A 23430-nucleotide genomic window follows, 5' to 3' on the forward strand; every position below is an offset into this window, starting at 1 on the left:
TTGAAAAGATCTCATTCTCAACTTGGAAGAAACTTTACATGTGGAAATGAGGGCCGCCTAAGTTGAAATTGAAAAGTAGGATTTACAACTTTCCAAATTAGAAACAAATTAAAAAGTGTTTCCAGATTTTTTAAATAATCTAAGTGGGATTGATTTTGGATTATTATTATTATACACACACCCTAATTTTTAATTTCCCAGTTGAGAGAGAAGAGCCAAAAGTATTGCGTATGAATGACTGAGTGTGGATGATGTCATCCATCCCATCTCAATTGACCCAAATTGTTTAAATGCTACCTCAATAATGTCTATATGTATGTATGTATATATATATATATTCATCAGAACTGAGAAATACTAATTTGTAATTCCAAAAAATAATAACAATAATATGATGCACCGGACGACTCACCGGCCTTCATCAAATTGGCCGGAAATGACGGGTTTCAGTTCAGATGACCACCATGGAATAGAGATCGGCGGTGATTATTACAGGGGTTCATCGTCGGCGCAGGTGAACGTGAAGGAGGAACAGGATCAGCCGATGATGGGAGGCGACGACAAAACTTCACACCATAAGATGGGTATCAAATGGGCTAGAAATAAACTTCACAGCTTCAATATTCACTCACGTAAGTGCTTTTTATATATTTACATAAGTAATTTCTTATTATTACTACCTTTTGAATTCTTTTCGCTCTTTTTTTTCTTAAATATTACTTTTAATGTTGTGTCCTAATAATTTTTTACATAATATTTAATTTTTCTTTGTTAAGGAAAAACTTGGTAATTAATGTTTCTAATTTGATTAGTTTTGTTGACATTTTTTATAAATACAATCAAAGCCCATTTGGCAAATAGGATTCATTGAGGTGTTAATTCCCATTAGATGAGAAGTAACGTTGTTTAGTTTTAGAGAAGTTTAGTTTAGGGAGTTATTTAAGATTGGAGTGAGACAATTCAAACCATATATTACTTAGTTGGTAATACATGCTAGGATGTCAGATGAACTATGCTTTAGTGTTTGGGTAGTTATTTAAATATGTGTTTAGGGTGTAAAATTGTTTATTAGTCTCTGATTATATTGCAATAGATGTTATGCTCGCTTTAGTATTTAGATGGGTGCTATGAAGGTGTCCGAATGTACCCGCTAACCAATCGTATTTTTAAAAAAGAATTAAGATTTATTTTTAAATATAGCAAAATGAATCAAAATATTTAAATAATATAATAGAAAAATATTAACGTCAATGGATAGCAATAGACGACGTAAACTACTAATTGCATTATAATAGATTTCTATCGGTGACCTTAATAGAAACTAATATAATGTTAATATATAGAATCTAAAATTTTGGTATATCTTGTAAATATTTTATATGATATCACTTATAAAATTTGTTTCAGGGAACCGAAGGGAGCATGATCCTATACATATTCAGCTATGCGAAGCTGCAACAAGAGGCGATTGGAAGGCTGCAGAAGAAATGGAGAAGAAAAACAAAGGAATCTTATCCAATGTAATAAGCAAAGATAGAAAAGAAACAGCCCTTCACATTGCCACAAGATTCAACAAAGCTGCTTTTGTGGAGAAATTGATCGAATCAAAGCTAACAATAAAGGATTTGGAAGCTAAAAATATATATGGAAACACAGCCCTCTGCATTGCTGCTACATCAGGGGCTGTGGATATTGCCAAGTTAATGGTCCGAAAGCATAACGATTTAGTCCTCACTCGTGGCTCGGCCAATGCGACTCCTGTTTTGATTGCTGCTAGATATAAGCATAGCCATATGGTTTCTTTTCTCCTCAAGGCTATGGACTTGATTGTCCAAAAAATGGAAATTAGTGAGCAAATGGAGCTTCTTCTTAGTGCCATTGCCTCCGATCATTACGGTTTGTTGTTCAAAATCTCTACCTACCTATAATGCTTTTGTTTGATCGGGTTATTCTCTAGCCCTTACTCTCTTTGGTTCCTGTACTGATTCAGCGATATGAGGGTGCTAACGGGGTGTCCTCCTAGTGGAGATGCCCGGATGCACCCGACTGACCTTATGTATATATTTTTTTAAAAAATATCTCTACCTACCTATTATCTTCTTTTCTTAATTATTATAGATCAATTTCTTTTCGTCGCAATGGTATTATTAAAAAATGATTCTATTAGAACTACTTAAGGTTGGATAGGTTTAAAATAATTACTTCAAAGGTTCAACAATTAAGGTAGAAGAAAGGTTTAAAATAATTACTTCTATTCTTAAGGTTTTGCTTATTCGGTGTACCGCTAATCTATCGTTTTTTTCTTTTTTTTAAGTTACTTACAAAGTTCAATCATTTAGAACAATTTTTGAAAATGGTGTCTTACAGTGTAATTATCATTTATTAAATAGAATTTTCTTTTGAAAAATAATGGTTTTTACTCTATCTTTTTATTTAGAATTCATAACAACAAAATAATCATTAATTTCTTTTTTTTTGAAAAAAGATACGGTGGGTCAGCAGGTGCACCCGGGCATCTCCACTAGGTGGACACCCCCTTAGCACCATCATCATTCCCGCTTCATTAAGATATAACAAATACAATACACGGAAGCAGGATGGCCCAAAAATAAAGGGCTTGAGAACAGCCCCGTAAGGACAAAGTACAAACAGAGAGAAAGTGAAAACTAAGGAAGTGCAAACTAACTAAAAGCATTAAGGTTTAGTGCTATGGAAGAAGCTTGATAATTTGAGAAGAGAGAAGATCTACTAGTCCATAGTCCTGCAAGAGCTTTTATATCTTCCCAAATTTCTGCAACTGTTTTTTCTTTCCCATTGAAGATACGGGCATTCCTTTCCAACCAAATGTTCCAAAGGGCAGAGGCATAGGTGTTATAGAGAATGACATTTTTCTTTGTTTTCTGTTTCCAGCTGCACATGGTAATACAAAGCTCCTTTGGACTGAGGCAGTTTACATTGCTGCTTAAGTGTGATGATATTAATCTCCAAATAGACTTTGCAATGGGGCAAAGGATAAAGAGGTGTATCCTGTCTTCGTCATTCCTCTTACACATGACACACCAGCTCGGTCTAGAACAGAGATTTGGCAATCTCTTCATAAGTTGTTCAGCAGTGTTCACACTATCATAGAGCAGAGTCCATATGAAAAAGATGCATTTCTTTGGGATGCTTGTCTTCCAAAGATTCTTGAAAGTGTTTTGGCTTTGGAGGTCTAAGAGACTTTGTTCAGGCTGTTGGAGAGCTTTTTTAACCGAGGCCACTGTGTATAAGCCATTAGAGTTTAGGGTCCACATTGGAGAGTCTTTTCCATTTTCGCAAAAGCTTGCATTTAGAGAGTTTTTTAACTCAGCCCACAGAGGATGTTCCCACTCTCTTAACTGTCTTCTTGGATTTAGATCCCAATCCATCACGGTATTATTCCACATGTCTCTTATGGAGCTGTCCTTATTTGTAGATAGAGCATATAATCTGGGGTAGTGAGAAGACAGAGGACTATTTTGATGCCAGTGACTATGCCAAAAGGAGAAGCTTCTGCCATTTTTAATTTTCCAGGAAACATGTCTTTGAAACCACTCCAAGCCTTTGCAAATGGAGAACCATGGGGAACGGCTGCTGCTATGATTGCAAACACAAGGAATGTCCCCTTTGGATAGGCTTCTATATTTTGCATTTATAATTTTCTTCCATAGGGAGGAATCTTCATGTATGTATCTCCAGAGCCATTTTGTTAGAAGAGCAAAGTTTGTGTCTTTCAGCCGACTTATGCCCAGCCCTCCTTTCTCTTTTGGAGAGGTAATCTTCGCCCAATTAACTAGGTGTAGTTTATGGGTCTCTGGTGGGTTCTTCCATAAGAAATTTCTCCAGGTTTTTTCAATGTTTTTGCAGGTTGATACAGGGGCTTTGAAGATAGATAGCTGATAAGTAGGAAGGCTAGCCAAAGAAGATTTGATCAGAGTAATTTTACCTCCTTTAGATAACATAGAATATTTCCAGCTGGCAAGTTTTTTGTTTATCTTTTCTTCAACGTTCTTCCAAAAAGTCTTTGTGATTTGTTTACCTCCGAGAGGAACTCCAAGGTAGTTGATTGGAAGAAATTTTGTAGAAATTCCCCATTGTGAAGCTATCTGTTCAGTTCTTGCAGCGTCAACATTTATAGGAGAAATGGTGGATTTATTTAGATTGATACTCAGCCCCGATGCAAGCTGGAAGAGGTTGATGATATTCTTTAAATTTTGAATTGAGAGCTCATCATCTTCTACAAAAAGCAGAATATCGTCTGCAAATAGTAAGTGTGTCAGATTTATGTTGCCCTCCAATTTCACCCCTTTGATTTTTTCGCCCACAGAGTTCAGCAGCCTGCTTATATAATCCATTGCTAGGACAAAAATAAAAGGAGAAATAGGGTCTCCTTGCCTTATACCACGAGAAGGTTGGATTTTGCCTCTCGGTCTGCCGTTGATGATAATAGAGTACTGAACACTGCTAATACAAGCTCTTATCCAGCTCCTCCATCTGAAGGGGTACCCCTTTTTCATAAGCATGAAATCAATGAATCTCCAGTTTAGCTTGTCAAATGCTTTTTCAATATCCAGCTTTATAACAAAGCCTTGAATTTTTTTAACTCTCCAGTAGTCGATGGCTTCATTTGCAACTAAGATAGCATCTATGATTTGTCTGCCTTTTACAAAGGCCATTTGGTTCTCTGCCACTGTGGAAGGAAGAGTTTTTTTCAGTCTTTCCGCAATGACTTTGGCAATAAGTTTGTAAATGGAGGTCGTTAAACTTATAGGTCTGTAATCCGCAGGCTCCGCACACTTCTCCTTTTTGGCAATTAGAGCAATATTTGTGATGTTTACTGCTTTGTTGATGATACAGTTTGAGTGGAAGTCTCTGAATATGTTGAGAATTTCTTCCTTGAGGACAGACCAAGTTGATTTATAGAATTCCATGGTAAAGCCATCAGGACCCGGGCTTTTATTGTTTGAGAAAGCAGTAAGTGCCTCATGTATTTCCTCCTCCGTGAACATAGAACATAAATTTTGAGCTTGGTTGGTTGATATAGGAGACCAATTTAGATTATCAATAAGCCAAGGGCTTTCCTCTCCACCCCCTTTATAAATATCTTCAAAGTGATCTAAGAAGGCTTTTGCAATGCTCTCATTTGTTGAACAAGGAACACCATCGACGGAGTTAATATTTGATATAATGCTTCTTCTTTGTCTGGCAGAGCAGATTTTGTGAAAGAAAGATGTATTTTCATCTCCTTCAGTGATCCACAATCTCTTGCTTTTTTGGTACCATATTTGAGCTTCTTTGAAACCGGACATAAGGACATCAGCTTTTAATCTAGTCCTACGTAGGCTAAGCTCTTCAGATAAGTTTCCTTCAGCTTCTAATCTGTCTATGCTGTCGATTTCTTTTATCCAAGCATTTTTATCTTCATCACTGTAGCATTTGTTCTTTCTTTGCTCATTTCTTATAATGGCAGATAGTTGCTTAAGCTTTCTCATAAAAGAAAAGCCTGGGTGCCCCTCCTGTCTCAAATTTTTCCACCAGTTTGTGACATTATTTTTGAACCATGGTTCTTTCAGATGTACATTAATAAGCTTAAAGGGAGAAGGGCCCCAACTGATCATGGAGGATTCCAGTGCAATTGGGAAATGATCTGAAGTAACTCGCGAGAGGGTCTTTGAATAGTGGGCAGTGAATAAATTTTCCCAATCTGTTGTATAAAGGAATCTGTCGATCCTGGAGAGAACTGGATGAACTCTGAGATTAGACCAAGTAAATTTTGCATTTGAGAGGGGAGGATCAATAAGATTGCTGTCAGAAATGAATTTGTTAAAACATCTCATACTGTGTTTACTTGGATTTTGAGTAGAAGTCTCAGAAGAGAATCTCACTACGTTGAAGTCTCCTGCTAACAGCCAGGTTGGGGAGCATTTGTTTTTTAGGTCCAATAATTCAGCCCAAAAAGATTTCCTGTTTCGACCACCCGAGGGCCCATATATAGCCGACAACCACCAGGCCGAATTCGAAGGCCCATCAGGGATGTTTATGTTAATGGATAGAGAGAAAGTTCCTTCAATGAAATCAGTCACATTAAATCTTAGATCATCCCACATTATAATGATTCCTCCAGAGTTACCAGAAGCACTTATAGCACGCCATTTTACACTTATGGAGCTCCACAATGATTTAATAATTTTTTTTGTAACCACAGAAATTTTTGTCTCAACTAAAATCACAAAGTCAGGAAGATAGCGGGAAAGAAGATTTTTTATTTGAACTCTTTTTGAGGGAGAGTTTAACCCTCTAGTATTCCAGCTTACAATTTTCATTTAAACATAGAATTCCCCTTTTCGAAGTTCCCAGCTGGAGATCTACCCATGTAAACATTTGAGGTCGGGTTCATGTTGGTGTCCCAGTCCACCGGTGCCAATTTGAGGTTGTTTGTTTTTAACCATTCAATCAATTTCTCTTTGAAATTTTCTTCTTCAGATTTCTCCTCCCCTTTTTCTTCTTCGGAATTCTCTTCATTCTCAGAGACTAGAAGCTGCTCAATGCTGTCTTTTATAAGATCAGAGTGTGTTGGAGATGTGGGCGATTGTGAGATTGATAATTGATCTGGGCTTGATAAAAATTCATCAGAGAAGGGAGATAAAGGCCCAAGGTCCACTGTGAGACTAAAAGAGTTTGGCTCTTTAACCTCATTAATGGGCTGAATTTTTAGCCCGCTGCCTTTTGTCTTTTTCTCATTTTGGGCGTCTGGGTTTGTATTTTGGCTCTTTATTCTGTACATCTTTTTACTTTTTCCCTTGATTTCTTCCCTGAATTTCTTCATCAATTTCTTCTTTGGGCTTTCAAGTGGGCTTTTTAACTTCATTAGGGCCTGTGGGGCACTCTTTGGATCGTATAGTAATGTCTTGGATTTCGGGGATTCAAATGAAACTTTTCTTTTGCCTTTTTTCTGTCCAGCTGATTTTGAATTTTCCCCTCTATAAAAAAATTTCCCTCCTTTTTGGCTGATCACTGTCATCTCGTCATCATTAGCCTTCATCTTTCTTTTCTCACTTGAGTCGCTGTCGCCGTCATAATTCAAAAAATCCATCATTGCTCCCAATTTTTTATTTTTTTCCAAATTCTGACCGTTGTCCTTCTTTCCGACCACCATGGATACTGCTTTTTCCGGCGAGACTGCGAAATTATCTTCAAATAAGTATTGCTCACTGTTCATGTTGAATTCATCAAATCTTTTGGCTGCTTCTCTAGTAAAAGTACCATGGATACTAGGACTTCTCTCCCGATGCCATTTCCCTTCAGTTTTGACTATAACTTGTACAATGAAGCTGTGTTCTTCTTTGTCAAACAGCTTGATATACGCTGGAATGAAGCCCGTGTAGTTGTCCTTGATTTTGATGGAAGCTTCAAAGATGTCCGTGAGCTCCCTTGTTTCTTTTGCCACTTCAACGAATCTTGCTACATATTCATTAATTTCTTCGAGGTGAAAAACCAAATGAAGATCACCCACACAAGACCTTATACTATGTAGCAAGATATGTGGAGGGTTCGTTGATCCAGCTCCTACCATGTGTATAATGTGTAATAGGTAGGATCAAATATTTTTCTAATTAATTCATTAACTCATCATTTATATTTCTTTCTTTATACAGATATAGCTTTTCTTATTATAAATTGGAACAAGTCATTAGCACTGATACGAGATTCCAATGATGACACACCCTTGCATATAATGGCTCGAAAATCTAATGGCACAATTGGCACAAAAAGTAACCCAACCAAGTGGCAATCATCCATCAACAAACGTTAGTGTCTTTTTTTATTTTTTTATTTTTTTTATTTTTATTATTATAAACTTCATCATATATCATTCAGAAATATTTGCAATTAATAATTCTGATTCCCATGGTTAGTTTTCAAGCATGTATACAAGAACAAAATGATGCAAATACAAGCCCATCAAACAGTTGAACTAATGTGGAGTGCTGTTCAAGATAAGGTTCAACAAGATAACAGTTGGAATTGCATCTTACATCCCTCTAGCATGTTACATGATGCTGCAGGTGTTGGAAACGTTGAATTTGTGAGAGTTGTACTTAATCAAAATCCTGAGCTTCTACGGATTGTCGATGGCAGTGGAAAGAGCATTTTTCATGTAGCTGTTGAGAATCGACAACGTCGCGTATTCAATTTAATTTATGATATGAAGCTGTTCAACCCAGATGACTTATTGTACTATTTCAATGAGGAAAAAATAAGCTTGCTTGAATTAGCTGCCAAAAGGGCAGATCCGGGTCATCTCGATAGGGTCTCAGGAGCAGTCTTTCAAATGCATCGAGAGCTTCTATGGTTTAAGGTACTTATTTATAATAATACCCCTCTTTCTCACTTTTTTTAATATATAATGATTTTTTAAATCATTAGTGGAGTAGAGGAGGGCCACATAATGAACTCGGATCACATCTGCAAGAAGGATCCTTATCAGTTGCCAGGAAAGCTGTTTTCTTAAGTGTTTGTTTAGAGAATAAGATGATATTATTAACCTAATTTTTTGGTAATTAAAACTAAATACGTCACGAAATATTTATAAAATATACTTCCCAAAATAAATGAAAGGTAAAGAAATATACAAATTAATGTTATGTTATGAAGTTAAACCAATGGGTGACGGTAACTTTAAAAATTATATAGATCATCTAACACACCAAATCAATCACAGCATATAGTTCAACTAGTCAATGCATGAATACCATGTTATATTTGGAATAATTGTTTGGTAAGTTGATAATTTTAATTGCAATATATATGTTATATTTGTGTGTGTTTGAAGGAAGTGGAGGACATAGGAGAGCGTACAATGAGAATAAAGAAAGGGAAGCAAACACCACAAGAATTATTCACACAAGAACACAGACAACTTGTGAAAGAAGCAGAACAATGGGTGAAGAGTACAGCAAATTCTTGCATGTTGGTTGCAACTTTGATAGCCACTGTAGTTTTCACTGCAGCCTTCACAGTACCAGGTGGCAACAATGACAACAATGGCGTTCCCTTGTTTCTTCACCACAAATGGTTCACTGTGTTTGTGATCTCAGATTCAATAGCTTTGATCTCATCTTCGACTGCAATTCTATTGTTCCTGTCGATATTAACGTCTCGGTGCGTGGAGACAGATTTTCTGTTCTGGTTGCCATTGGAGTTGGTGTTTGGTCTTGGATTCCTCTTCCTTTCTGTGCTGGGAATGGTGTTGGCTTTCAGTGCTTGCTTGTTCTTGCACTATGGGAAAGATTATTTTTCTTGGATTCCATTGCTGATTAGTGGGATGGCTATTGTTCCCATATCTTGGTTTTGTATGTTGCAATGGAAACTATGGGCTGATGGTTTAGCTGCATTACATGCCACTGGGATGTCTTATTTATTAAAGGATAGGAAGAACAAAGTATTCTGACGTAACAAATTATTTTTTATATTTAAAAATTAATTATTGCTGCATGTTTATGTAAGTAATCTGAATTGATTTTCGATTTTAATTTGCTAATGCACATTGTTAGTATCATTTATTTAGAATCATAGTGACTCCTAGTTAGGAGGAAAGGTGACTTTTTGGCTCTTACACAATGTGTTAAATTAAAAGCTCCGTCAAAGAGATTTGCAAAAGTGGTTTATTTGTAAAATTTCTTTTGAAAAAAGATACGATGGATCTGATTGGTGCACCGGACATCTTCACTAGATGGTTATCCCTTTAGCATCCGTATCACTTCCATTTCATTAATAATAAGAGAAAATAAAACACGAAGCTAGGAGAGTAGGATTTAGAAATAAGCCCCAAAGAAGTTTATACAAAAGTGCTAGTATTTAAAGTAATAGAACTAGCACTATAATTTCAAAAAAAAAAAAAAAAAATTTGGAAATACCTACAAACCTACACTACCACAAATCTTTATCCAAAAGAGGATTAGGATGAAAATGGTTTAATAGCCTTTTTTTAGAGAACGATACTTTGTTATGGTGTTAAAGAACAACCATAAGAGTATTTCATTAATAACAGAAGCATCAATAGAAGTTACAAAAGGCTAGAGGATAGCCTGGTAACAAAATTAGTTAGAGAAAACATTGAGATTGAGAGCTATAGTGTTTTGAGAATAGTTTTTGAAAAAGGAGCTTCTAGATGACCAGATGCCAATCAGGGAGGAGATGTTCTCCTAGGTATAATTTTTTTGAAAATGGTTTAATAGCCTTGTCAAATGGTTAAGGAGAATTTTTAAGTTAGTAGGTGGTTTTAGGTGTATTATCCAACTATCTTTACTAAGTGGACACCTCTTTAGCATCCTCATCATCCCCATTTCATTAATATAATGAAGCATGGAAGATGAAAAAAAAAGGCTAGAGATAAGCCCAAAAACCCAAAAAAATTATACAAAGGCATGCAGATTTAAAGTAATAGAAGAAGCCGAGTAGTTGGAGAAATTTCTTGATCTACTAGGCCACTAGGTGGTTAGTTTTCTATTTAAATTTCCTTCCATTTTATTTTTGTTACAATATATATCTATCTTATTTATTTATTTATTTATTTATTATTATTATTATTATTATGGGTATTTTCAAATATAGCATAATTAATCAAAATATATTTACAAAAATTTCATATTCTATCAATGATGAATAGATACACTTCTACTTCCATCGGTGTTTATGTATTTGATATACTTTTATCAATGTTTATGTATCAATATCTATGTATTGGAGTCTATGTATCAGTATCTATATATTAGAGTCTATGTATCAGTATCTATGTATTGGAATCTATGTATCAATATCTATGTATTAGTATATGTTAGTGCATTTATAGAGTATCGATCATTTATAAAATATGACATTTTACTATATTTTATAATTTTATTGTTCTTTTAATTATTTATTATTAGGGATAAAATAGATAATTAAGAAGTTGTTTTAGTACAATCACGAAGATTGGAAAATTCCAAATCTCTCGGTTCTATAAAAAGTTCATGTCAATTAGTGTAGAGCTAAACTTGCTTTTGATAGCTAATTAAGAAGGTTAATTTAAGATGAAAGAAAAAGAAAAGAATTTAAAGAGACATTGTACCAAACCCAAAACAATTAAGAGAGAAGAACACAAAAGACGGAAGTGCTTCAATTGAACTGAAGTGAAAACGATACACATATATTATTTATGGGTAATTAAAGAAAAAGCTAAGCCTAGCCCACCAACACCAACCTTCAAACATTCTCCTTAATCATTCCACTAAAGTAATTAATTAGGCCTCCTCTCTTCTACTTATATGGGCATTACCCTAAATAAATATTACTAACATTAATTAAATAAATTAACTTTGGTAAAATTAACAAATATTTGAAAAGTTCAACATTTTGTTCTTCCTACGCTTTAATAAGACAGACATCCCGGTGGCATGTAATGCTGCTAAACCATCAGCCCAAAGTTTCCATTGCAACACACAAAACCAATAAATGGGAACAATAGCCATCCAAGTAATCACCAATGGAATCCAAGAAATATTTTTCTCAAAGTGCAAGAACAAGCAAGCACCGAAAGCCAACACCATTCCCAGCACAGAAAGGAAGAGAAATCCAAGACCAAGCACCAACTGCAATGGCAACCAAAACAGAAAATCTCTTTTGGCCCTTCGAGAAGTCAGCATCGACATGAACAGTAGAATTGCAGTTGAAGATGAGATCAAAGCTATTGAATCTGATATCACAAACACAGTGAACCATTCGTGGTGAAGAAACAAGGGAACCCCATTGTTGCCGTTGTTGCCACCTGGTACTGTGAAGGCTGCAGTGAAAACTACAGTGGCTATCAAAGTTGCAACCACCATGCATGAATTTGCTGTACTCTTCACCCATTCTTCTCCTTCTTTCATAAGTTGTGTGTGTCCTTTTATGAATGATTCTTGTGTATTTTCCATTTTCCTCCTGTTTTTTCTGATTGTTATGCGCTCAATGTATTCCACTTCCTTCAAACACGTACATTGAAAAATATAAGACCTCGCTAAAATATTATTTTAAACAAAACATGATATGAATGCATAGATTTTTTAGTACGGATGTTATTCGTGCATTTAAGAACTAGATGCTTTAATTGGATATATGAACGGTATCAAATTAGTTGAAATGTGTTCGGTGATCCGCTAATCTCATCCTATCTGTTCTACATTTGTTTTAAAAAGGAAAAAACTAGATGCTCTAAATGACTTAGCTTTTGATGTGCTTAGTTTTGATAAAAATAGTTCTTTTGGTCATTTTTGTCAATACACAACTTCATTTTAGCTCAATGGAATATTTATTTTCATACATCTTTTCGCGTGGTTTCTAAACATGCTTATAAATTAAACAAAATATGTTAAAAAAAGTATGAACTTTTAAATAATTGCTTCACAGAGATTAAACTAATTAGATTACGTTTCATATTAAATTTCTTGGTACTATGAGAAGAATCACATATACAAAAAATTTAAAAACTAATAAGGAGGTTTGAGAAGTGATTCATTTTTTAAAGGTAACTAAGGGCAAAGTAGATATTTAAAAAAATATATATGATGTTGGAAAAGAGATCAGTTTGATAGAAGGTTACGTTTTTGAGTTTTGGGTTATTTTGTGGAAAGTTAAAAGTACCTTAAACCATAGATACTCTTGATGCATTTGAAACACTGCTCCTGAAACCTGATCAAGATGACTCGGAATTGGCTTGGTAGTTAAATCGAGCAAGCTTTTATTTTCCTCATTGAAATAGTACGATAAGTCATCTGGGTTAAACAAATCCATATCATAAATTAAATTGAATACGTTACGTTGTCTCATCTCGACAGCTACATGAAAAATGGTCTTCTGATCTTTATCGAGCTTCCGTAGAAGGTCGGGTTTTTCCTTGAGTATAACTCTCAAAAATTCAACATTTCCAACACTTGCAGCATCATGTAACATACTTGTGGGATGTAAAATCCAACGGTCGTTCTCGCTGTTCTGATCTTTAATCTTGTCTTTAACAACCTTCCACAATTTTTCAACCATATGATGGGCTTTTGTTTGCATTATTTCGTTCCTGTATATATGCTTGCAACCTAAACATGGGAATCAAAATTATTAGATTACAAATATTTCTAAATTATATGATGAAGTTAATTAAAGAAAAGGACACTAACATTTATTGATGGATGATTGCCACTTGGTCGGATTATTTTTTGCGCCAATCGTGCCATTAGATTTTTTAGCCATTATATGCAAGGGCGTATTTTTCTGCTCGTCCCGTTCCAAAGCTAAATCTCCGTTCTCCTCTAGAATAGACAAAGCCATTTCTGTATAGAATAATAATAATAATAAAAAACATGTGATGCAAAGACAAAGATATCCTTGTAGGTCTACTGACATGTAAAATTATTTTGCTTTTTTAAATATATTATAAGTGGAGAATTAAGATTAGAAGTGCACACAATTCATCTCAACTAGGTCGACAGAATCTTAATATTTTCGTCAACCCTAAACTCACACAAAAAAAAAATTTCATTGTCACCAAAAGAAAGTCGAACGAAGAAGGAGAAACTAGAGGCATGCAAAATTATTTGAAATGATTGCAAACATTTTTTTAACAATATATGTATTATGAATCACCTAATAGACTCTGGAAATTAAATCCAATTGTTGTATTTATTAAAACTTTTAGTCTGATGGCTATATAATTTCAGTTGTATAATAATGAGGCAGTTTTGAACAAACCGTAATCATTGGAGTCGATGAAACTAAAAAGAAGCTTCTTTAGGATTTCAGTATTTTTGTCGGGGGAATCCATGGCACGAAGGAAATGAGTAACCATGTGGAATTGTTTATATCTTGCAGCAATCAAAATAGGTGTGTTTTCTTGGCTCCAAGTATAATTAGATGCTTTTCCTGTGACACGCTTGTGGACTAATTCCTTATGCCTGTCCACCACCAACTTTGCAATATCTTCAGCCCCTGATATAGCAGCAATGCGAAGGGGTGTGTTTCCATATCTATTTTCGGCTTCCAAGTGATCTTCGGTGAGGTCGTTGAGTTGGGAGTCTATCAGGTTCTTCACAAAAGCAGTGTTGTTGAATCTTGTGGCAATGTGGAGGGCACTTTCTTTTCTATCCTCGTTTATTATACTCAACAAGATTCCTTTATGTTTCTGATCCAATTTCTCCGCTGCCTTCCAGTCACCCTTCATCGCTGCTTCACATAGCTGATCCTCCGCGGATTTCTCCCCTATAACAGAAAATGTAGGGATTTGAATACATGACTTTTCCGAGCCAACCTTTTTTTTTATATCATATTAAACCGTTCAATTAACCTAAAAATTTAGATGGATGAAGCTAAATTTAATTATATATCCTCTAACTGAAAAAACTTCATGTTATCTGTATGGTGTCAAAGCTCATAAAACCCAAACGAGTATTTGGTCTAATGGAAAAAAATTGTGAACAAAAGAGCATCGGTTTGAAGGACATGTTGATAATCCCACGTTAGAAAGATGAAGAGACTTCACACTCTTGATAAGATAGATAAGTACTTTTAATCGATTAATTTTGAAATTAAACCGACTCATAAATATCTAATATGATTTTTCATAAATAATTAACAATAAAGGTATTTTTAAAAAATCTTTATAGTTTAAAGATATAATACAACTTTTTTTTTTTTTAATTCAAACATATTGTTTTTTGAAACAAAAATATAGTTTGCCTAATAGAAATGTTTATAAACTTATAAACACCTTTTAATGTTCCAAACACAAGTTAGAGAAATTTGAAAATAAAGGGCCTATAACCCTTCTCGTTTTCAAAATTAAACATATTTTTCTTTACCTTTCTTACAATCATTTACATTTTTGTTAAATATCATGATTGAATAAACAAATATTTAAAAACAGAATTTAAAAAACAGAAAAAGCAAAAACAAAAAATTAAAATGATTACCCAACAAATAGGATCTTAATTACGAAAAGAACTCTATAAAAGTAGAAAAAAGAATAATTGTGAATATAGTAATTAAATTCAAAATATTAACGACATTCTTAAATAAAATAAAGTATAAAAGAAAAAAAAAACCTTTACTAGAATTGCAAAGATGGAAGCAGGGAAGTATAACACTTCTAATTGTAGCCCAATTGATACTCGTCTTGTGATGTGATTTCTTTTTTTCGTCATCAGTCACCGGCTCATGCTGTTCTATCCCGTTACTTACCTGGTCGTCGTCACAACTTACAGCCCCACTTTCCGACAGATTTGAAGAAGACGGTTGCGTCGTCTGGTTCATGTTGATTCTGTTTTCTGGGGAATTTGGAAACGCTTTTTGCAAATCACTATTTATCAGTTTCGATGAATATATGTAGTTCGAGGCCGATCGAGAAGGGAATGAGATTTTTAAGCTGCTCTTCACAACTTATATATAGACGCATCATATGGGATCAACTCACACGTTCACGCGCAATAATTTGGCTCTTTTCTTTCCACTTGGAATCAAATATTAGTGTGTGTTTTTAATCCCAAATCAATCCACTTGTTTCTTAATCTTTGAAATATTTAACAAATATATATACAATATATATTATTTAGTAGTAATAAATAAGTCAATATTAATATATAACATGAGATTCCAAACATGGGGTTCATCTTGGTCCGAGAGTAGATTTGAACCAAATGACAGTAATCGATTTTAAGAAAGCTCGTAGGCTATCAAACCAAGGAAAGAATTAATGAATTAAGTTTGAGACAAAAATTAAACCATGCTCTAGGACTCAACTGAGTTGACTGAAGTAGAGAGGTTCTACCAAAGGGTTTGAACTGACCTGCTTGAATTTGGACAGGTTCTTCTTTCCATGAACATGTCATACTCAATGAATTATTCAACGCATTTGGGCTCTAGAAAGAAGAGAAATGCCCTAGATGATCTAGTTCAAGATCTGTTGAGATGTGTGAAATATCTCACATTAGAAGAATCAAGGGAGACTCACTAAAAATAAGCTACTTCTTTCGTTGTTAATTAATTTTGAGATAGAAACTCAGACTATTGAACCTCCCCATTCCAACCTAATTAACCTAGCTAACTCCAAAACTATGATTTTAATGTCCTAAGTCAAGAATTTCCTATAATACACGGGCCATACATAACTTCAAAGAACAATTGCTAATGTAACAACCAGATTCAAAATATTAGCACATGTAGTAACATTTTAAAAAAAAAATTGTAAATATAACAAAATATGTCAAAGTCTATATTTGTAACATGCATGGTCTATTAGTTATACAGTTATATATAACTGATAGACCATACGTGTTGTAAATATTGATATTTCATTGATAAATTATAAGAGTTTATTCAGCGATAGAAGTTTATCATTGATAGACTTTATTATATATTTACATTTTTTTTTACACTTTTACGTAGACTTAGTTATTATTTCTCAAATTACTAATTATTACTCCAACTTCAAAAGAGGCATGCTAATTTTTTTCATATATATATCTTAAACTTTTGTTACAATCAAAATTTCAGACTGACCTATGCATCAAAGACTTGGCAAATACAAACTTTGTGCTCAAACTCTCTCTTTATTTTGTAAGTCTATCTTTCATGAATTACAAATTCACCATTATTACTAGGTGAAGTTGGTGTGTATTTTCCACTTTTCAAATTTGGGCATCAAAACATCTCAAAATCAATTAAAAATGTGAGTAATAACTTATGCATCGTTTAAAAAAATAATAAATCCAAACGAATTTTTTAGCATGAAATCTTTAAAAATGGTTATTACCTAGCCATATGTAATTCTCACCTAACTAATTTAATTGGAACTGCCAATTAAATTGTCATAACGTTCTAATTGTTTAATTCAATAGCACGCAATATCAAAATTTTTAATTATCATTAAATATCCTTAGCTGGAATGCTTGATTTTCATGCGTGTAATTGGCATTTAATAGGTTTAGTCCTAGGTTGGTTAGAATCTATGTTCATCGACTTTAAATTTACATGCTAACCTAACCTATTAAATTAGATGCGAGGTTGATAACCATTGATCTTTCTTCATTTGGTGCCTCTTACAAAAGACGACATAAATACATGTGGTAAATGCTAGCTAGCTCCATTCCCCCAAACTATGATTAGTCCTTTCTGGTGATTCTTTGTAAATATGACGGTGAATCTGCTGATGCATTATGCAAAGCACCTCTGGTCTCACTCAACACTGCACTTATGACCAGCTGCCAACCTCTTTTGATGATATATATATTATATGTCCTCACTCATATTAAGAAAAATTTAAAGAAGAAAAACTTGCGAAACAACTTAATATAATGCAAACGTAGCAATAATATTCAAAATAATTAAGTATATAATAATATTTAAAAAAATTATAAATATAACAAAATTTGTCAAAATCTATCAATAATAGGAGTCTATTATTGATAGACCTTAGTAAAGGTTGGTCTATCACTGATAAACTATAAGAGTTTTTCAACGATAGAAGTCTATCATTGATAGACTTTGCTATATTTGCAATTTTTTTAAAATATTGCTACATACTTAATAATTATTCGAAAAATTACTACATATTCTAATTGTATATAATTACTAGGTGCTTGTTTATGGTGTCTTTGGCTGGAGCGGGATAGAAGAACTTTTCATGATGAAGAAAAGCCATCAAATTCACTTATGGAGAGATCTCCTCAACCCTGCATCTCTCCACTTCTTCTTCTCTACTTCTTCTTGTTCTCGAACTTTTGTGCATCTTGCACTCATATATCTTTTTCTTTGATTTATGCATCTTTTGGATTGAGATGTGATGGGGTGCTAAAGAGGTGTCAACTTAATTAGATGAGATGTCTGGATGCGGCCTCTGATCCTTCAACCTTTAATATAATCTGCTTTTTAAAAAAATAATATCATATGATTTTTCTATGTTTCTAATGTGAGATATTTCAATCATGCTTTGTACTGTGTATTTCGACCACCATAGAAAATACTAAGTCAAATTAGTTTCCTTTGGAAATTTAGATGACTTTGAAGATAAATTAATACACGAAGCCCAATAAATAAGACATTGAAGTGCAGAGAGAAGGAAAGCTCGTTCCCCATTTCATACACTTGTGTTTTTTATTTTATATTCACATGTTGTTACCTTAACATTTAAAATTTAATTGGTAGTTAAGGAAAACAGTTGAAGAGTTCGAATATATCCATAGATAATTAAGAGACATTATATATACTGTAGTGTAGTTGGAAGTATTTTATATTTTCTATTATTTTAAACAGAGAAGTATGTTATTAAAAAACATTTAAAAGTACCAACCCTCAATAGTTTATATATGTCTCAAATACCTAGATAAGTTAAAAATCAACTTTCCCTTCCTATAAAAAGATGGAAAACAGAAAAGCAACCTTCCTTTGTTTAAGCAGTCATTCCAACCACCGGAAGGGAACGGAGTCAAATCACTTTTGATCTTGGTACATGATGAGGAGCATCCAGACATATCAACTAGTTGATACTCCTTTAACTCTCTCATCAGACTCGAACCAACAATTCTATTTATCTCACCTTAAGGATATTAGAATGAAAAAAAAAATAAAATCAAACAACTAAAAATCCTAGGAAGCTATATCTTGGCAATTTGCATGTTCTAATATTTCTCCAAAGTGGGAAGCTGTCTTGTGTTCTTTTCCAATACTCTTATTATTTACGATGGTCAGCAGACATTTCTTTTTTTTTTTTTCTTTTTTTTTTCCTTTTGAAAGACTTGGTATTTGTTAATTAGAAAAAGTAAACGAACTAGACTAGTTATTATTGATTTATTTATGCATCCAAAAAGAAAGAAGGAACCATCGCACCTAGAGCAGTTGTTAGTTGTAGGAATTTTTTAAACAGAGATTTTAAGTTCAATTTGGTGTACGTGTACGTAGATTCATGAATTTTTTTAGAAACAAGATAATCAAAATTAGGCTTATAAGAGGAGTCTTGGAATACTTTAGCTACCCCTGTGTGCCAGGATGAACATTTTGTTAATTAAAATGAATGATTTTGTTTTAATTTATACTGATATAAAACACATTGAAATTAAGGGGTTAGCTAGATCGAATGATAAACTAATTTTAATCATAGATTAGAATAATAAAAGAACAACTGCAATTGATAAGTTCTCAAAGGTAAGATTTAAACTTATTCGCCTATAATCAAGATATCAATAATAAACTTCAACTGATCAAGATTAAAAAATGGTTTAAGAAAATCATGTCCAAACTTAATCACACAAATAATAAAAACTAATACGATAGCATAGAAGTAGTAAGCAGATCTCCTGTTTTCTCCATGAACGATTAACTACAAAATTTTTGTACAACTTATTTAAATACACAATGCAATACCTTATCGAGTTCATTGTAAGTGAAATTGAATTTTTAAAGTTAAATTGGCTACTCACTCACCTAAACTTATTTAATGTAAACTAGCAAAAAAAAAAAAAAAAAAAACCATAAATATCTTAGTTCCAAACAATGAGATATGTTAGAGTATGACATATAATTAATTAAGTTTACCTTCCCTCTCCAAATTATCCTTTTGAGTCAATTTGTGATTAGCTTACCATTTTAGATTAACCGGTGATTATTTAAGGTTCAAGAAAGTCCTGTGTGTCAAGCTTTTGGATTGTTATTTCCTTTTTCATTAAAATTCATTTTCATTTATTATTGGGTCTTTCGTATATTCAAGTCGTAATAGAGTTAATTGGTATGATTTAGGATGATATATTTATTAAAATCATCAACTTGAAAAATTGTGATTGATATATTATCGATTATGGTACGGTATTCATGCATTGACGAAATCACAAGTTTATTACTTAGTCTATTAGAATAATAACTATCCTAAAGTAAATTAATTAATTAAATACATACCTACGGCAGGCTCAATAGTACCAAGTCGAGGCTCATATACACTAAGAAAAAGAAGTTGGTGTGGCTAAGTCTCTATTGTGAATTGTTCCAATAATATGTAAGCAATTCACCAAAAATGTCAACTTGTCATGCCGTTGAATTCGCAGTATCGTAGAAAGAGTAACAATACTAATAATATTATGGTGTCAACTGTCAATAATTTATGGTTAATTGATATATCTTTTACGACCTTCAAGAGTTGACGTCTCTCTTCAGTCCAAAACATACAGCTCTATGTTTTATTTTATTGGTAACACAAAACAAAAACAAAGTATAATACAATATTAAGTAGTATCACCATCAGTGGTACGTTCCACACAATGGCAGATTCTTAGAACTAGCACCTAGCAGTCATATTTATTTATACCCACGAAATTATTTAATAGGAAAAATATCGTATTGGTTATTAATTTTTGAGTTTAGTTTCTATTTGATCAATCTATTTCAAAATGCAATACTTTTGTCTCTAAACACAAAAGCGTAACAGCCAAATTCAGCGGCGTCATCCATAGCAAAACCGGGTGGTTTCTAAAATCAACTTCTGCTACCGCCTCATAGGTGAATTGATTGACAAATATCATGCTTCGGTGTGGGAGAAGCCATGCATGGAAGATATTCAAGAAACTTATGTACTTCAAGCCTGCTACCTAATTCATCTTGCCTTATATCGTGCAGTTTGTTTGTTTTTGTAGTGATTTTTGGAAGAAGCCATGGCATAATCGAGTGATAGGAAGAAAATGAAGCTAATACGAACCAATTCGGAGTTCTAACGAAAAAAATTAGGACAAAAGACTCAAAAATTACAAAACTACCATTAAAGAGGGATGCCATGACACTATTCGATGCTTCACGGCCCTAAAATGTAGAATGTGCACTTTTTTAACAATTTCCCGAAATCATTGTGCAAATATGAATCCATAGTTTCAAGATGGATATCAAACCTATTTCTTGATTCAATAGAAGCCCAAAGAGATGAATAGAGTCCAAAGTAACGAGAGATATATAGTATCTATTTAAATATGCTCGAATGACCCCTCGTTCACAGGCATGTACGAGCTGACCCAAAAGATTTGACGAAAGATAGATAGTTATGAGAACTTCCTTCATCTAAGGAGAGATCCCGAGCTCGTGGATCTCCACTTGTCCAAATATAGTGCAATGATCAACCCTTTGGGAAGATTCGTAGTGCATAAAGCTGCACAAAATATTTGCTATGGAGCTAATAGTAACCTATCTCTTCGAGAGAGGGCGGCCCCAAGAATAAACCACCGAGGAATTGCAAGAAAAGTAAAAAAATGCTAGATTAGATAGCCGCTAATCTAGTCTTCTAGTGGCCCATAAAGAGAAGACAACTCTTTGTCTACAGCCCGCCATGTACACAGAAAAGACTTGATAAGTATGTTCGAAAGGTCATATCTTTTGGTTCAGATGGCTTTTTTGGACGTATATATGATCACCCATTCTTTTTCGTTTTTCTGTCCTCTATATCCTATCTAGGTTTTAAGTTTGCTTTCATTTTATCTCTGTAATGTAGCAAAAAAGATGTGGGTCTCTATCTTTTTAACCATTATAAGAAGGTAAAATATTTGTTCTTTCTAGTTTTTAGGATTTTGGAGAAACCCATTATTGTATTTTTTGGATTATTTTGCCAGTATGATTGATTTTTGTCTATGAGAGTTTTACTCTTAATTTATTGATTACTAAGTATTACATTTTCTTGTTATTATGATTGACAACCAATGCTTATTTGTGTAATTGGATGCTTTTTCTTTTTTTAAAACGATACATTGGGTCAGTTGGGTGCACCCGACATCTCCACTAAGTAGACACCCCCTTAGCACCCTCATTACTCCTGTTTCATTAATATATAGTAAAAATTACATGAAGTTTGGAGATAAAGGGCTAGAGCTAAGCCCATAGTCAAACAAAAGCATTAATGTTTAATGCAATAGAGCTAGCATTGTAATCTAAAAAGAGTTTTGATCTACTGTTCCAAAAGCCTGTTAGAGCTACAATGTCATCCCATAGCATGTTAACATCTTTTTCGATGCTGTTGAAAATACGATTGTTTCTTTCGAGCCAAATCTTCCATAATACCACAACAATTGCAATGAAAGTAATAGTACCTTTTCTGTTCTTTATATTAATGCAACACAAATCCTTGCACAGAATGCTAACGATGATCAGATTTTGGTTCCAGTTCAGCAAAAGCTTAGCCTTTTCCAAATATTCTGTGCATAAGGGCAGGTGATAAAGAGGTGGTTTATATCCTCACCATCGCTTTTACACATGGAACACCAGTGAGGGCTAAGATGCCAATTGGGGAGTCTTTTTTGAATATTCTCTACCGTATTTATGCATTCATGAATAAGAAACTATATAAAGAACTTGAATGTTTTTGGAACATCAGACTTCCAAAGAGCGCTGAAAATGTTAGGCTGGGTACTTGTATTATCGCTTGCCTCAGAATCTGTCGAAGCTCTTTTAACAGATGCAATATCGAACCTTCCATCTATGTTTAGCTTCCAGTAAGGAGTAGAATCTCCCTTGTTCTGATTTGGGGCAGTGAGCTGAGAGCTTTAATATCGTTCCAAAATAGCATTTCATGGTCGCGAAGGGATCGATGTATCTGGATGTCCCAGTCTATAGAGTTAGTGTTCCACATGTCTTTTACAGAACTACGTTTCCAGTTTGAAAGTGCATATAGTCTAGGAGCAGTAAGTGCAAGGGGTGATTTGTTGTTCCACTAATTATGCCAAAAGGAAATCATGCCACCATCATTTACATTCCATCCATAATGATTAGAGAACCAATCTAACACATTTAATGATAGAGCTCCAAGGTGCTTTGTTGCTGCTGTACTTTCCTTTTGAAGAAAATTTGCCATTTGAAGCGTAATACTATTTAGCAGGGATCAATCTTTTCCAGAGAGGTTGTTTTTCATTGATGAATCTCCAAAGCCACTTAGATAACAAAGCAAAATTTGCGGTTGTGACTTCGGTAATACTGAGGCCTTTTATGCTTTTAGGCAATATGATTATGGACCATCTTATTAGATTGACATTGCGACCATCACCTGTTCCTTTCTATAGAAAATCTCTCCAGGTTTTCTCAATCTTTTTTGAAACCCCTTTAGGAGCCTTGAAAACAAACATCTAGTATGTGGGTAAACTAGATTAACATATAATATATGATATATAGTTGTATGTTAATCTCTCCAAGAAACAATAGGTTAGATAGACTTATGATTTGTGGTGGACAATAAAGAGCATTGTTTTATTGGCCTAGAGAAAACCATATTTAATAAATTTGTAATTTTTTTTTTTGAAAAATATACATTGGGTCAGTTGGGTACACCGAGGCATCTCCACTAGGTGGACACCTCTTAGCACCCTCATCACTCCCGCTTCATTTATATATGACATA

The 23430-nt window shown here is 33.8% G+C and overlaps 2 protein-coding genes across 3 annotated transcripts; one reads left to right on the forward strand and one right to left on the reverse strand.

Moving 5' to 3' along the window:
* The first annotated feature begins 321 nt into the window (after nucleotides 1-321).
* On the forward strand, nucleotides 322-9577 carry LOC103485171 (ankyrin repeat-containing protein NPR4-like). Of its 2 annotated transcripts, none has more exons than XM_008442664.3 (5): nucleotides 322-632; nucleotides 1408-1896; nucleotides 7674-7826; nucleotides 7935-8377; nucleotides 8852-9577. In XM_008442664.3, exons 1-5 carry the CDS (start codon nucleotides 392-394, stop codon nucleotides 9467-9469), a joined length of 1944 nt encoding a protein of 647 aa, XP_008440886.2. In that variant the 5' UTR covers nucleotides 322-391; the 3' UTR covers nucleotides 9470-9577. The 2 variants fall into 2 exon arrangements, with proteins under 2 accessions (XP_008440886.2, XP_050936025.1); XM_051080068.1 differs by having other exon boundaries at nucleotides 8085-8377.
* Nucleotides 9578-11565: 1988 nt separating this feature from the next.
* LOC103485164 (ankyrin repeat-containing protein NPR4-like) lies at nucleotides 11566-14245 on the reverse strand. Its single transcript, XM_051079766.1, has 4 exons — nucleotides 13777-14245; nucleotides 12679-13124; nucleotides 11794-12020; nucleotides 11566-11752 (listed from the first exon to the last, which is right to left on the reverse strand). The coding sequence occupies exons 1-4, from the start codon at nucleotides 14243-14245 to the stop codon at nucleotides 11566-11568; spliced, it is 1329 nt and encodes a 442-aa protein (XP_050935723.1).
* Between the last annotated feature and the right edge of the window lie 9185 nt (nucleotides 14246-23430).

The sequence above is a fragment of the Cucumis melo genome, chromosome 12 (assembly GCF_025177605.1).
Source record: "Cucumis melo cultivar AY chromosome 12, USDA_Cmelo_AY_1.0, whole genome shotgun sequence".
NCBI classification, from domain to species: domain Eukaryota; kingdom Viridiplantae; phylum Streptophyta; class Magnoliopsida; order Cucurbitales; family Cucurbitaceae; genus Cucumis; species Cucumis melo.